Consider the following 15707-nt stretch of genomic DNA (forward strand, 5'->3'; position numbering starts at 1 on the left):
AGAAAGAATATGGGCTACTTAAATATTTCATAAATTTTTCTATGAAACTGTGAATTTTTCTGCGGTAATGAAATATTAAGACCTACAAAAACCGCAACGTGCTAAATTTTACCTAGTTAGCGTACTTTCCATTACATACTATACTGTCGAAGTCTATTATAGTGTAGTATTATATAGTCATATAGCAAAGAAGATTAAAATGAGTTTTGAAAATGTGCAATAAAAAATTATTTATTATAATTATTGTTGCACACTAAATTACAATATCACAAACGGATAATTTTCTTACAACTTTTACAAAATGTTTTATCATCCAATATTTTTTGAAATACAAATGTAACATTTATTCAATAAGCACATTAATTGTGGTTTCTGCCGGAATGTTTTCCCTGACTAAAATCAGATTTAAGATCTGTAATAATTTTATTTTTACTTTCCCGCCTAGCGTTGTAGAATTAGAAGGGAAAGTATAGTAATCGGTCCGATTTAGGCACATTTGGTTTACACCAGATCTTTACGTTTTGATACCTAAGGAGCCAAAAAAGACAAGAACCGGATGAAAATTTTCGCATGTACGTGTGTGTGTCTTCGGTGCTTCACAACTTATATTTCCAGACTACTCAACCGATTTTTACCAAACTTCGCCAGATTTTTACTATATATGGGGAATTGATTCCGTTAAATTTTCAAATTAAAAATTCAGGGGAGTGAAACTATAGATCATACAGTCGCCCTCAGTATACTGAGATTTCGCCTAATTAAGGTCTTATTTTTCTTAGGTAAATTTGTTAATTAAAAAATAATATTTCCAAAAATATATTTTTGTACTCCCACCTAAAAAAATGTTCTAAATAAACTAATGGCCAAGTGGGTATAGTGTGCCATTAGTACCCACTGTCACCACAAGGAGCACTAGCAGAGCACTGATGTACAGCAATTAGATGTTAGTGCTAATACTATTTTGTAACGTCACAGTAGAATTAAATAAATATAAATATATTATATTTAAAGGGTAAAATATTATTTAAAGTGGCCGCTAGGACCACCAAACCCGCGCCAATGAATTGCGGTATGCACGCGCTTTAATTACAATTATTGAATTAAATAAAAATAAAAAAATATTATATTTAAATAAAATTATAAATATTCTAAATTAAGTTGTGTGTGTAAGCCGTGTACCAGAAAAAATCCGCTTGACGGGAAAGTCCTGCAACCGTATTGTCAGCTTTTTTTTTATAACAGTAAGGATCAAATTTATAATGATGTATACAGTTTTAAAATACAGAATAAATATAATTACTCTGCAAATTGTTTAAAGCAAAAACATTACTGAAATTTGAACATATAGGCAACACAGAATAACTCGTATAAGATGATCCATGCCCGCATTTTAAATCTGTATTTTAAGTAACTAGAAAACTTTGTTTTTAACTGTAGAGATGAAACACAAATAACAGAATGTTAAACGGATGACATTAACAAACAAATAAATTTTAGTAAAACATTATAAATCCATCCAAAAAATGATAAATATAATCAATGAATCTAAAATCAAACGGGTTAAAAATATAGAAATTAGCCGTCACGTCATCATTTGGTTCCCCTAAGTATGAATTATTAATATGGATATTTAAAAAATAACATGTTAATTTATTCATGAGTTTAATGAATATTACAGGGTTCCCACCGAATTTTAAGGTTTATTTTTCCTGACTTTTCCTGACCAATTTAGATAAAAATTTCCTAACTCTCGTAATATGATGATACTGCTGTTTACTCTGCAAAATATATACATATTTTATTTATATATTTATTTTAATTTAATTTTTATAAAATGTATATTTATATTTTATTTTAACTTTCTTCTGTTCCTAGCATCTTTTCTCTCCTTTTTTGTTTAGCCTCCGGAACCACCGTAAGATATTACTTCAGTGGATCAATGAGGATGATATGTATGAATGTAAATGAAGTGTTACCTCAGGTCATCCGTTTCTGAGATATGCGGTTAATTGAATGTAACTCAATCACCAAAGAACACCAACACCGGCATCCACGACCTAGTATTCAAATTGGTATGAAGTAACTGACCTTACTAGAATTTGAATCTTGGAACTCTCGACTTCGAAATCAGCTGATTTGCGATGACGAGTTTAACCGCTAGACCAGCCCGGTGGGTTAGTCAGCTACAATTACTCTCAGCAATTACAGTTGCATAAAAACTCTTGTTGATAAATTATTGTATCTACGTGCAAATTCTCCACAGGAAGAGATTTGTTAATGGTTAAGCCACCTGTGAAAATGCAATTCTTTGTTATTTTTACAATGTTTCTTCACTTTTCCTGTTGTTTTCTAAAAATTCCTGACTTTTCCTGACTAAATTTATATTTCCTGCCTGTGGGAACCATCATGAATAAACAACTTTTTCAAAAAACAGTCACTTATTCTTAAAAAAAAAAACACAATACTCACCTCTACCTAACCAGAAAACAGAACTGTTTTCATATAATTCAACTCAATACTTTGACGTATGAGAAAGAACATGATTATGCTTCCATTGCTAATTTACCGATAATAAATTACCCGACCGTTTACAAAAACGGTTTCCACCAATTTATTTAAATACAATTAAAAAGATTTATTTTACAAACAATATTACACTGCAACTGAATTTTCAAATAAATATAATAATGTTTTAAAAACCCTGGAATATCAGTATTCTATTCAACATGCGTTCAAATAATTTTCATTAATGTCTTACGAACTGCGATTTATTTTACATTAGCTTTAGCATTTCACGTATTATTATAATCTTTTTATTATTTTCTATATATTTATTTTAAATAATTAATCTGGACTTAACATAAATTTATTACTTTTAGTTACCCGTGTATTTTGTAATGTTTTCTAGTCAAGGTTTTACAATAATTTCCCTTAATTATCCAGGAAAATACTGGGGCATTTCCGTTTCTTTTTATTAGTGTAGTAACATATTTACCTATTCTTGACAAGAACATAAATGTATTATTATATACTGATCCGAAAAAAGATCTGTTGACACGTTCGCTACCAAACCTAAAAATGGATATTCAAAATAGACCGACGTCACATATTTGAGACGTACTGTTTTTACCAGTAAATCATCACATATAGAGGACGCTCAGGGAGCAACCCACAACCCCATGATGTCACACAAGTGTGACGAGAACCTTAATTTATTAAATGAACTCTCATAGCCAGATGGTTTATTTTTTCTTTACGTTGTTGCATGTCGGTCTGTTGCAATGTCCGTCACGTATATGGGTCACTTGGGCATGGATCACTTGGGTCCCGGCATGGGAATTTTTATTATTTTTTATTGCAGACCATACGTTGGTAGACCTGTTCTTCACATACTTCACAATCTAACTCAGTTTGAGCTGTTGTTTTGCTTAGTAACTAACCAAAAAAGTCCTGACTCTTGTGTTACTTTGTTATTCTTAATGTTCTGTTTTATGCATTTATCGAGTGATGGAACACTTTATGAAAAGAAAATATACAGACAGATCATTGGATTGACTTGGACTACAGTGACGGAAGTTTCTTATTTAGTTCTAATGGTACTAAAAACAGTAAAGGTGATGAAACTGTTGAAGATGAGAATGAACTTTATGAACCGATAAAAATAGATTTTGTTGCAGGCCAAAATCCAAAAAGCCCCATGACAGATGATTTAGATTTTTTGTTTCAAGTAGAAAATGATGACGCAGTGAATATCAAAAGCATTGATGATGTTCCAAACGTTCTTTGTTGTGCAACACAACCGTGATAATTATCAGTACCAACAAGCTATCTGGATTGATACAAATGACGCTCCCTCACATATAACTTTAATAGACAAGAAGAGAAATAATTTCAAATCATAGATGCTATTGAAATTTTTTACAATATTTTGACGAAATATTTAACTAAAGAGTATTTTCTATTGAATATCTCATTTACTATAGTTAGGATTGGTAAAATTTACAATTAATAATCAACGTGTTTTTACTTTTTACACAATTTCAAGGTCGAATTTCAAAAATTTAGAAATTGGTTTATTGACAGTAAGATTGCACTCACTAAAAATTCGGTTGATTTCTTCATTTGTTACAGAGAATTAAAAAAATAACAGGGTTGAAAAAAGTGAAAAATCTATTTTAACACTTGAAACTCGTAATGAAACTCAGAAAATCCAGAAATTGGTTTTAGATGTTTATATTCAATCAATTCAAACACAGCTCACATAGTGATAGACACTCAAAGTTCACAATTCATTATATTTTATGCTTCAACCTGAAAATCTCCACTACTGTATATATATATTTTTTTTCGAGATGAAACATATCATCTTGAAATGATATATTGTTCAACAGGGTATGAAAAATCATTAGTTCGACTCATTCAGTTCAAACCCTGTTCTCAGTTTATTTATTCAATTCATTAAAGTTTTACTTCAATCAGGAAATTTCCACTGCTAAATTGTATGTATTTTATGACGAAATATATCCAGAAATCTTCTTAGTTACGCGAAGAAATATGGATAAAAATTGAGTAGCGATAAATCGAGTAGTTTTTTTGTTTATAAAGAAAAGCATCCCCTTCCTCTTTATATAATAGTATAGATAAAAAGTACATGTATGCAGGGATTTTTCTGGAATTGTAATATGTTTTCATATTTAATTTTTCTTAAATAAGTTTTAATCTACGTAAAAGATAATACTCATTTCTACTAGCAACGAGTCAGAAAAAAAGGCAATAAAACAAATAAAAGCAAAAGTTTTTATTAATTTCACTGTTATTTAATTAAAAAAAAAAAACACAGCTGTCATCACAGTTGTAGGACTTTTCCGTCACGCGAATATTTTCTAATGCACAGCTTACACACACAAGTAAAAATAAGTTAGGGCTACATTAGCACTCCTTGTAGTGACAAAATGTACTATTGACGCAGTATGCCCACTTAGGCACTCATTAAGGGCATTTTCTGGGATGGTTGTGGACATGGATCATCATACAACTAGGAGTTATTGTGCGTTGCCTTTTCTGTTCAAATTTCAATAATATTTTATTTCTTTAAACAATTTTCAGAGTAAATATATTTCTTTTGTATTTTAAAACTCTATACATCGTTATAAACATGTTCCTTACTGTAATAGATAAAACTTGACAACATAGTTGTAAGACTTTCCCGTCAATCAGCTTTTTTTCTGATGCACGACTTACATACACATACAAACACAACTTAAATTAAACTATTTATCATTTTATTTAAATAAAATATTTTTTGTTTATTTAATTGAATGATTTAACTAAAGCGCCAGCGCATAATATATTAATTTTCCCGGGTGTGGCAGTACTAGCGGCCACTTTAAATATTTTTCATTTATTTAATATTACCGCTCACCCGTGACGTTACAATATAGCAGAAGACTACAACAGCTGCACATCAATGCTACTCTAGAGTTCCTAATGCTAAGAGAGGTTACTAAAGACGCACTGCACCCGCTCAGCCACTAGTTTATTTAGAACACTTTTTGGGGTGGGTGTGCGATTTTACAAAAAAAAAGATTTCTCAAATATTATTTTTTAATTGTTAACAAATGTTCCTAAGAAAAATAAGACCTTAATTAGGCAAAATCTCGTGATGCTGAGGGTGACCTTGCTCTACAGCCTCACTTGCTTCACCTTTAAAGATAAAAATTTAATGGCGCAATGCATCATATACAGAAGTAATCTGACCAAGTTTCGTAAAAATCGGTCTAGTAGTTCTGGCGATATAATGTGATTAAGAGTACGACACTGAACACACGTACGAATATACAAACCTCCGGAAAAATTTCTATCTGGTTTTTTGGGATCCTTAGGTGTCAAAACGTCAAGATCCGATGAAAACCACATATCCCCAAATTGGACAGATTACAATACTTTCCTTTCTATAGCAATAATTAAAAGTCACCGATGAATCGCATAACTTGACCAGTGCTAGTCAAGTTTATTGAAAAACAAGAACCAAAATTACGAATTCTTTCTTTTTCAGATTTTTATGTAACGATATTTATTTCTAATTTTATGATCCATAGTTTAATAAACAAATACAAAAACAAAATGATTATTTCTATACATGGGAAGGACAATGTAAGTGGAACGATTGAACTTGTTTTTTTGTTCTTCTTCGTTTCCAAACTCGTTCAACAATTGAAAGTACAGCAAACGAATATAGAATGACTTTTGTTGACATGACAATCAATTATGCTCTATGCTTGACGTCTGCTTTTAACAACTCTTACAGTAATTAGGGTAAGGATTTTCTCCGAATAGTGAGTTCTTGGAAATTATTTATTTTCTCTTCGTCTATGTGAAATTCAAGTTTTCTAATAGAACGTAGTGCTATTGGAAAAAATACCTTTACATCTATTTCAAGTAACGGAGATACTATTTTGCCTTTTAATAGTTTTCCGATTTTGTTTTATTTGAACTTCTTAGGATCGAGTTTGGCATTGTTCTAGGAGTGAAATAATTCCAGAAACAAATAATTTTAATATATGCGTTGTGATTATTTTTTAAAAAATTTGGTAGCTCCCTGTCAGGGGTTGATATTCTAGTAAACTAACTTTTATACTTTACAGATTACTTTTATACTATTGTATGGATTTGAATAGTAGATGGATACCGGTGTTCTTTGGTGGTTGGCTTTCAATTAACCGCACACATCTAAAGACTGTACAAGAATGCACTTAATTTACATTCATACATATCATCCTCTGAAATAATACTTTAAGCTGGTTCCGGAGGCTAAACAGAAGAAAAAGAAAGGGAAGGATATTAAGTTATTTTAGTGTCTTTATTGTTTAAATATATATATTCTAAGCATTAAAAATCTGAAATTGGGATAACGTTTTCATTTAGAGTTCCCCATACTCAAGATAAAGCAATCGGGTAACATTTTAACCTTTTTCCAATTTTTTCAAAATTTTAATACATTCTTCCCCCCCACCCTAACGTAGCACTTGTCTATTAGTTTGAAGAAAATTGGTCAGTGGAGTCAAGAATTATAACCCTAAATACAGAGTTATAAGATTATATATATATATATATGTTGGCCTGTAAAAAAAAAATTAATGTCTCCTTAATGTACAAAACTTAAAAAAAAACTCAATATTTTATATATGTAATTTTTTTTTGTATAATATACATTCCCACTATAGCTACAGTCATGAAAGTAATAACGAAATATAGTTTACATAAAATGTTATAAACTGCTGCTTAAAATACACAATATGTTTCCGATTAGAATAACATATTGGTCCTTATTAACTCACTGTACCGAATTTGAAATCTATATAATTTAATCATATTATTGATGAAACGAGGTGAATAGTAAACCAGCTCATTACGATAATGTTTTCTTATAAAAATTATGTTTATTAAGTGTAATAATTTTATTTTTTTCTTGTTGCAGAGATGCAATAATAACGTGTATCATAAATACATTAACATGTCTATTAGCTGGCTGTGTAACATTTTCTATTCTCGGTAATATTGCATTGGAACAAGGAACAGAAGTAGCTGAAGTCGTGAAAAGCGGTCCTGGACTTGTTTTTCTTACTTATCCTGAAGTAGTACTTAAATTACCTGGAGCACCGGCTTGGGCAGCTATATTCTTTTTTATGCTTGTCGTAAGATATATTATAATTTCTTATTTTAATGATAAATTGATACCTCATTAAAAAAGTATAACCTTAGTACTAACCTTACTAGTTTATAAAGTTAATGGTTTATCAACTTGTATCTAGTTTGAATAAGTATATCTAAATGTTATATAATAGATCAATATTTAAGAAATTATAAATAAATAGGAGATGGACTGAACTGAAAGAGATATATTCTCCCTTTCTTCAGTTGAATTAATATAAAAGAAAAAAAGATATAAGCGGTATAGATACCTTTGTAAGATGAGAAGAAATAAAACATCTAGACAGTTTCAACACTTCGATAAACCCTACCTGCCGAAAATCGGTTTTAAAAGCTGTATAATTTTTTTTTCCTGTTTAGCCTCCGGGAATCACCGTCAGGTATTACTTCAGAGGATGATATGTATGAGTGTAAGTGAAGTGTAGTCTTGTGCAGTCTCAGGTGGACCATTTCTGAGATGTGTGGTTAATTGAAATCCAACCGCCAAAGAACACCGGTATCCACGATTTAGTATTCAAGTCCGTATAAAAGCAACTGCCTTGAACTAGGATTTGAACGTTGGAACTCTCGAAATAACTGATTTGCAAAGACGCGTTCACCATTAGACCAACTCGGTGGGTTGAAACCAGTATAATTAAATTCAAGAATCTTAACTATTAACTTTCCTAAAAAACAGTTTTAAAAATGGCATATACATTAAATTTGTAATTAGTAATATTAAATTTAGAATCGTAATGAAAACTGTATCGGTTTCCAAAAACCTATCGCGTGAAATAATCTTTTAATTTTGGACAAATATAAATATTTTTAACGTAAATTAATGTAAAAATCAACATTTATATAACTGGATTATTAAAAATCTTATATACAAACTTACTAATAAAAATCACTTACCTTACTACAATCACTCCACTAACATGGAATTAGCTATCAACACGCGCGGAATAACTGTTGAAAATGGCCGCTTTTAGGCAATTGTAAATATAGCTGGGTCTCTTTTTTATGATGAGGTGGGAGAATACCATTTACGTACGCTCCGAAGGAGCATTGTCAGACTCGTAACAGGTTCCGCTAGATCTTATTAAAGTGCGTATGTATACCTGCGTCCTACCGACTAAACATAACCACCTCACCAACACACCCCTCCCACGGGGCCGGATCCGCAATTAAGCATTACTCAGCTCCGGGAGGTGCCTTCGAGTTCGGGAGATCCACAGTCCCCGTGCATCATCACCGTCACGCGTCCACACTACGCGAACGAACGACGGCTCCGCAGGGAGTGTCCTTCGCCCCTTCGCTCTCCGGTCCTTTCTTCACCTTAGCGAGGACTTTCTAAGTGTTATGTCTTCTCCTCGCATCTTGGTCTTTCTCTTATATCACTCTCGCGATGACGTTTGCTACGGTAGTAAACTGCTCTTCGTTTCCAGAATCTTGGGGATAATGTTCTTCACCTGCAATTGAACCACTGACACCTCACAATCGTGTCTTCTATTCATCCAACGAGAACACTCAAAGATCACGTGCTCTGGGGTGTCTAACGGCCTTTATGGGAAGCATCTCATCTAGATTGCCAATCTTCCATTATCATCTCTCATGAGTCGTGACGGTCTTTACCCTCATCAACCCTTTTCCTGTGGTCTGCTAATTGTCTCAACGGTACCAACCCACCCACCACCATCACCGCATCTGCCGAAACCGAGTTATACGCGGTTGCCATCCGCAGTGCTATGCGGCGTTGCACGCCCTCTAACAATCGGCAATTCCGCTCTACCTGCATTGCCTTGTGCCTCTAAATCTATAGCTCGTAGCCGCTCGCCTCCATCTATAGTAAACGTTTAACAGTTAAATAAAATAAAATGATTAATGGCATTCAACAAAAGAATGAGCTTGAATAAGCTGTTATTCGTAAGATTAAATTGTTTTATAAACTTGCGCGTTGTTAACGATGCTCAGTTTGCCATCTACGCTGCACTGAATGACTTTTGATTTCAAGAATACATTAGTGCGGCAAAACAGCATAAGTTACCGTTGATTAGACCAGCCGCATAAGATTTGAACTTATGGTTCGTACAACTGTGGAAAAGACTGTACAAATATCTTATTTTGTTTTAATACAGATGAAGAAAGATAATTTACTCATCATATACTCGTGTATATATATATATATATATATATAGAGAGAGAGAGAGAGAGAGAGAGAGAGATAGAGAGAGAGTAAAAAGAGGAACGGTTAATTAATGCAAAAATTGTAAAAACTTCGTTTTGTGAGATAACACCATCTAATTCTGAATCATGTTCTGAAAATATTTAAAAATAACAAAAGGAGTTACGAGTGTTTCAGTAATTTGAGTTTAGCAGTTTGTAAGAGTGACAATTCATTAATTATTAAAAATGATATGCATTTTAGTGCATAAATTTACGAAATATTTTGTTTAGTAACACTCTTTATTTATGCTTACTTTAAATTTTAACATTTTTTAATTTATACGTTTTATTCTTAATTTTTTAATCGGCTCCAAAAAAAGGCGAACATTCCAAATTCTACTATCTAAGAATTAATTATTGTTAATTTTTTATTTTATTCTGTGCAAGTGCAAGCTTGCACAGAAACTTTACCAAATGAATCGATTTAGATGAATCGGTAATCTTATCTGAGTGCTATAGTCATTAAAATTACTATGCAGCTAGCGCTGGTTAAAGCAGTTTATTGAGATATTCATGATTTGACCGATGTTGCATCAAATCACCTGATTATTGATTGTTTTGAACAATACAAGGCACTTACTCAGTCAATTTTAAATCTCTCTTGTCTCCAATCCTGCAGCTATATATAGAGCGTGCCTGATAACAACCTAATCAGGTAACACTGCAAATGAATTACGCCAAGATGACATTCCCACAATAAGAAGAATGATGACGATGATCAGACGTTCACAGTGATCTTGCCACACGTGTTGACAGACACAGACGGTTCTTTCTGAAATCTTTTAAAAAATCGTCAAATTGATTTTAGCTGTCTGATAACGAACCAGTAACGTTCTTTTAACAACATATTTGAGATTAAGACTCTGAAGTGAACAAGCCAAGCCAAACCAAACCACCTGGTTTGTGGTCTTTTCAGGGTCACTACATTCAATGTACCTCACTTCCCAGTGATATTTTTTTTTAATCTATTGATAACGTTACTTTGTCAATCAGATTGTAAATTTTTCACGATAAATGGAAGATTTTTTAAATGAAAAATTACATTGTTTATATAGATAATTTAAAGATATTTTTCACTGTTTTTCATAACATTTGCTTATAATTTTGGATTGTAGCATAATGATATATGAATTGGTTATCTTGGCATTTCTCGCGCCACCACCCCATTCGGTCGCCATAAAGTATAAGATCGAATGTCTGAGCCACAAACAGCTACTGAGCCATGAAACAGTTTAGCGACCACTGTCCTAAATAGCTCCTAGAGCTAACCAAAAAGCGTGGTACGATCTACCACTCGCTTCCGTGTCCCACCGCCCACTTGTCATATATCACTAAAATGGGTAGGCGCACCCCGTCAACTACTAAAACATATATGACTGTCAATAATTCAATTTATTTCGTCAAAGACAGCAATTCGCGGACAGCAATTCGCTGCCACGCCTAGACCGCTGAATGCCAGCAAGTACCTGTCCACTATTATAGTGCTTTAATATTACTAGCTCTCCCTGTGAGACGCCCTCAAGTTTCTCCTCCTTCTCCATTTCTATATATCAACGGAGACTTTTTTCACAGAGCGGCTTCTCTTCCACCACTCCTTCCTCTTCACCACAATCAATCCAACGTCAGCTGACTCACTTGTCGTAGAGTCCCTGGAACTGTAAACATATTGAAGAGCTTGCTGTTGCTGATTTCTGTTTCGTTTAACCATTTTTTTTTTTTTTTTGTAACGGAATGACTGAACTGACTGTAACCTCCAAAAAAGGCTGTATCACCCAAAACCACGTTAAAACTGTAAAAAGATAAACGATAAAACTATTAAAAAAATTTCAGAGTAGAGGGGTAAGGGATTAAAAGAGGGGGAAAAATAAGGAAGGTAAAGAACCGGGTCAAAATATGGCCACGGGAAGGGAAAGAAATCCCCAAATTAAATTCGGGGGCCGGTAGTGAAAAAAGGATGGGAAAGAAAAAGAAAGATAAAACCGGGTCAAAAGCGGACCATGGGGTAGTGATAAATCGCAGATTTAAAAAACCGACTCGTGTCCCTTCACTCATCATGCTATAATACGAGAATACAGTGTGAAGTATCATCACTACACAAATAGACTATAGAATAATTTAATTTTAATTAATTAAAATCAGATGTATAAATCAGAAAAAAAATACACGAAAAATATAAAAAAATGCCTCGCATACGCACTGTCATATAAAACGACTAACACTCAAATATAGTACAAGCACTCACGCGCAGATACATACAAAACACTCCATAAAAACTTCACAAAACACCATCAAAAAAGCACAGTAACTCAGACAGAGAAACATCACGTCCTCTCTCTAAGACCACCACGAAAACACTTCCGTCCCTTACCACCAGGCCACGCTTTGCCTTACCTTCGCGGGTGGGGGGACGCCGATTAGTTATTTCCTCACCAGACGATCCACCAGGTGTACTAAATCATCAAAGCAACTTAATGCTCCTTAATGATTTCGGTTGTAGTCAAGGTAGTAGCGGGCCATCGTCGAGCAGCCAGTACCAATTGTTCCTCGTCATTCACTCCACGATCCAGCTTGTCCCCTATCTCCGAATCCCGGTACGGCTCAATCTGTGTCGCCATATCCTGTTTGTTCGTAAATAAATCGCACAAAGATCCCTGAAATCATACGCCAAGTTCTTAAGGTCCGAGTTCAGTAGCTTTATCTGTTTTTTAATACTGTAATCATGATTGTGATGTAAAACTTCAACCAATTCCTCTAGTCACGAAACAAGAATCTGTAAGCCTCTGACATAGCCATCATACTGACATAGCCAGTCGGACGACGCCATCTGCAGGCGCTTCATTACCGGGGACGACGTCGTTTCTGCCAAAACTACCGTTGGTGGACCAGCCACTGTTGTCTCATTGACTTGTAGCGTCATAGAGACAACAGGATAACGGCTAGATAGATAACGTTATAAAAAAGTAATACCGTCTCCTTGTGGGAGTATCAAAAACGCTTAGTTTGGTAACCGGCATGGCTATATTTTGGGGTGGTGGGGGTAGGTAAAATGTATGTTGGCAAAAAAGGAGTCAAAAGTTTAAGGATAGAAATTTGGGGAAAAGGTCAAAACGCTTGGGGCCGAAAGGGGATAGATATGTATACTGTATAGAAATAAGGATATATCAGTGATGGAAGATCCCCTACTAAAGGTTGGGATTTAGAAAATATTGCTCACCTGAAGAAGAACGACGAAAAATTTTCTAAGTTCTTGTTTTTCCGTTTTTGTGACGTCACTACTCTGTCTTTTCTTGTCTATTCACTTAGAAATTTTTCACTCAATGAATAGGTTATGTTGGTCTGTTCGCCACGTGCTTTCTTACGAGGTAGGACACAGTTCACCAAAAACACTATATCTCGCGACCCTTTCGATAGAAAGTTACGCGAACTCGTACGATTGTTCTTAACACCTTGATCAACGAGATAAAATCACGAAAAGCACCAGAAACACACAAAAACACCACCGCAACGTGAATTTCGTAGGTAGTACTAACGATAACACTTTTCTCAACCCAATCTATAAACATCTATTGGTGACAACTCCAATGGAACTGAAGAACAACATCATTACACAGCATAATTAGATAATTTTCAGTGTTCACTTTCTGTTCAAAAAAGAATGGCTCATTACCCCATGACTTGATATAGCGGCCAATACCGTAATTCTTGGAGCGTAATGCACCTTTTCATGAAGCACATGTGGATTTTCGGAAGCCCAAAAACGCACATTTTGTTTATTAAACCCGTCTAGGTGAAAATGTCTCATCTGAAAACCAAACATTGTTCAACAATATGTTTTGGTTCAAAGCCGTTAAGCGAATGCCACTTTTTTATGTTTGTTGTCGACCGTTAATTTAGGCAACGGATACAAATGCAAATCGGTTTTTAAAATTCGCTGCACAGATCGCCTAGAAATCCCAAGTTGTGCTGCTTGTTTTCTTGTTGATTTACTTGGGCTCCTCAGCAACACTGCTCTGACAGCTTCAACAATCTCTGGAGAACGAACATCGGCAGGCCGTTCGCGCTTACTTTCAAATACTGAACCATCACTATCAATTTTTTTGTCAAATCTAGGTATTGTTTTAAATGAGGGCGACCACCGAGTTTGAAAATGTGCACGAACGCGTCTTTGTATAAGCACCAAACTTAACTTTTCATTAAAAAGCAACACACTCATTACGCGCTGTTCAACAGTCAGTCTTCCTTTGTCAGCCATCTTGGAACGATGCACAAATAGCGCACTCGGAAAGATAAGAAATTAATATTCATGAATTGCAGTCACTTCTGCCAACATAAAACACATTAATCTAAATAATTATTGCCAAATGAAATGTAGGATTACTTCGTGCACCAGTCTGTATTTTTTTTTTTTTTTTACATTCTAGAGAGCCTTAGATCACGCTCAGTATGAGTCTTACATAGTTTTTTATATTCCTTCTCCGTCCTTTTTATCGAAGTGTTTCTTGTGAAGTGGTTTTTCATACGAGAAAGGTTTTTTTTTATACCTACCGATATTTTAATTCAAAATAAAAAATGTTAAGCAAAATAACTTAGGAAAAAATTAACTTCAAAAAATGTAATTGAAATTTTTAAAACCTCTGGATCCTTTTTTAATTTTGATTATATTGATATAAACAAGCAACATTAAAACTTTTGTAAAATAATGATTTTTATTTAAATCTTTTTGTAAAACCATTTATATATGGACTTTCTACTTTGTAATTAATGCTACTTTTCAGTGATTTAACTATGTTTTCTTTTTTCAGGTTCTTGGTATTGATAGTGAGTTTTGCATTGTTGAATCATTTGTTACCGGTTTGGTAGACAACTGGCCTGAAACATTAAGGCCTCATCGAGCAAAATTTACACTCGGCACATGCATTTTATTCTGTTTACTTGGAATTCCTATGGTTACACATGTCAGTATAATAATTCATCTCAGTTATCAAAATCTAATTAAACATTTTAATATAACACTGATTACACTGATCTACAAATCAAAAAAAAAGTTTCGTAACAAAAACACCAATAAATGAATTTTAATGTATTTTGTGAAAAGAATCTGAAAATCAAATCAGTTTTTCTCCATCAACCGTCACGTTTTTGTTAAACAACCTTCAGAACTGCTAAATAATATTACATTTTGAAAGTGACCAAGTTTATAGATATAATAAATTTCGCAATATATTTTATTTAATTTCAATCCTCGTATTTTTTTATACTTCTTAAAAAACCCTTGCAGAATACTACTCTCTCTTTTTCTGTTTCGCCTCCGGAACCACCTTAAGGTATTACTTCAGAGGATGATATGTATGAATGTAAATGAAGTGTAATCTTCACACACTCTCAGGTCGAACATTCCTGATAAATGTGGTTAATTGAATCCCAACCACCAAAAAACACACCGGTATCACTCTCTAGTATTCAAATCAGGCGATGGCACAACTGAATATTGATCGCTCAGTTAACTTAGGCAGATCTGCTCAGTGCAGTGTTGTTACGTGGTCTTCTAGCAGCTCGCGAAGACTGTCGATGCCCAAATTGGGTCGTTCGGTAGAGTTGTCTAAGGCTCCTCGAATCACCGCGGCTTTCAAAATTATGAGCCAAGAAACGGTTTCTGTAGAATACAACTATAATCGATCAAACATACCTAAAACTGGAGATAGCGAACTAATATAAAACACTTCTTCCTTTTGTGTGCGGTAGGGTCCTCTCTTTGTAGAAACCAACAACAGTCGCTCATAATTCGCCACGTC

The 15707-nt window shown here is 33.9% G+C and overlaps 1 protein-coding gene across 1 annotated transcript in view; it reads left to right on the top strand.

The window, feature by feature from the left end:
* The window catches only part of LOC142323004 (sodium- and chloride-dependent GABA transporter 2-like), a 140055-nt gene that overhangs the window by 94680 nt on the left and 29668 nt on the right, over nucleotides 1–15707 (top strand). Inside the window, exons 8-9 of the mRNA XM_075362098.1 lie at nucleotides 7478–7694; nucleotides 14718–14870. Of these exons, the coding sequence (XP_075218213.1) occupies nucleotides 7478–7694; nucleotides 14718–14870 (370 nt within the window). The remainder of the gene's footprint in view (nucleotides 1–7477; nucleotides 7695–14717; nucleotides 14871–15707) is intronic.

This window comes from Lycorma delicatula, chromosome 4 (assembly GCF_047948215.1).
Source record: "Lycorma delicatula isolate Av1 chromosome 4, ASM4794821v1, whole genome shotgun sequence".
In the NCBI taxonomy this organism is placed as follows: Eukaryota; Metazoa; Arthropoda; class Insecta; order Hemiptera; family Fulgoridae; genus Lycorma; species Lycorma delicatula.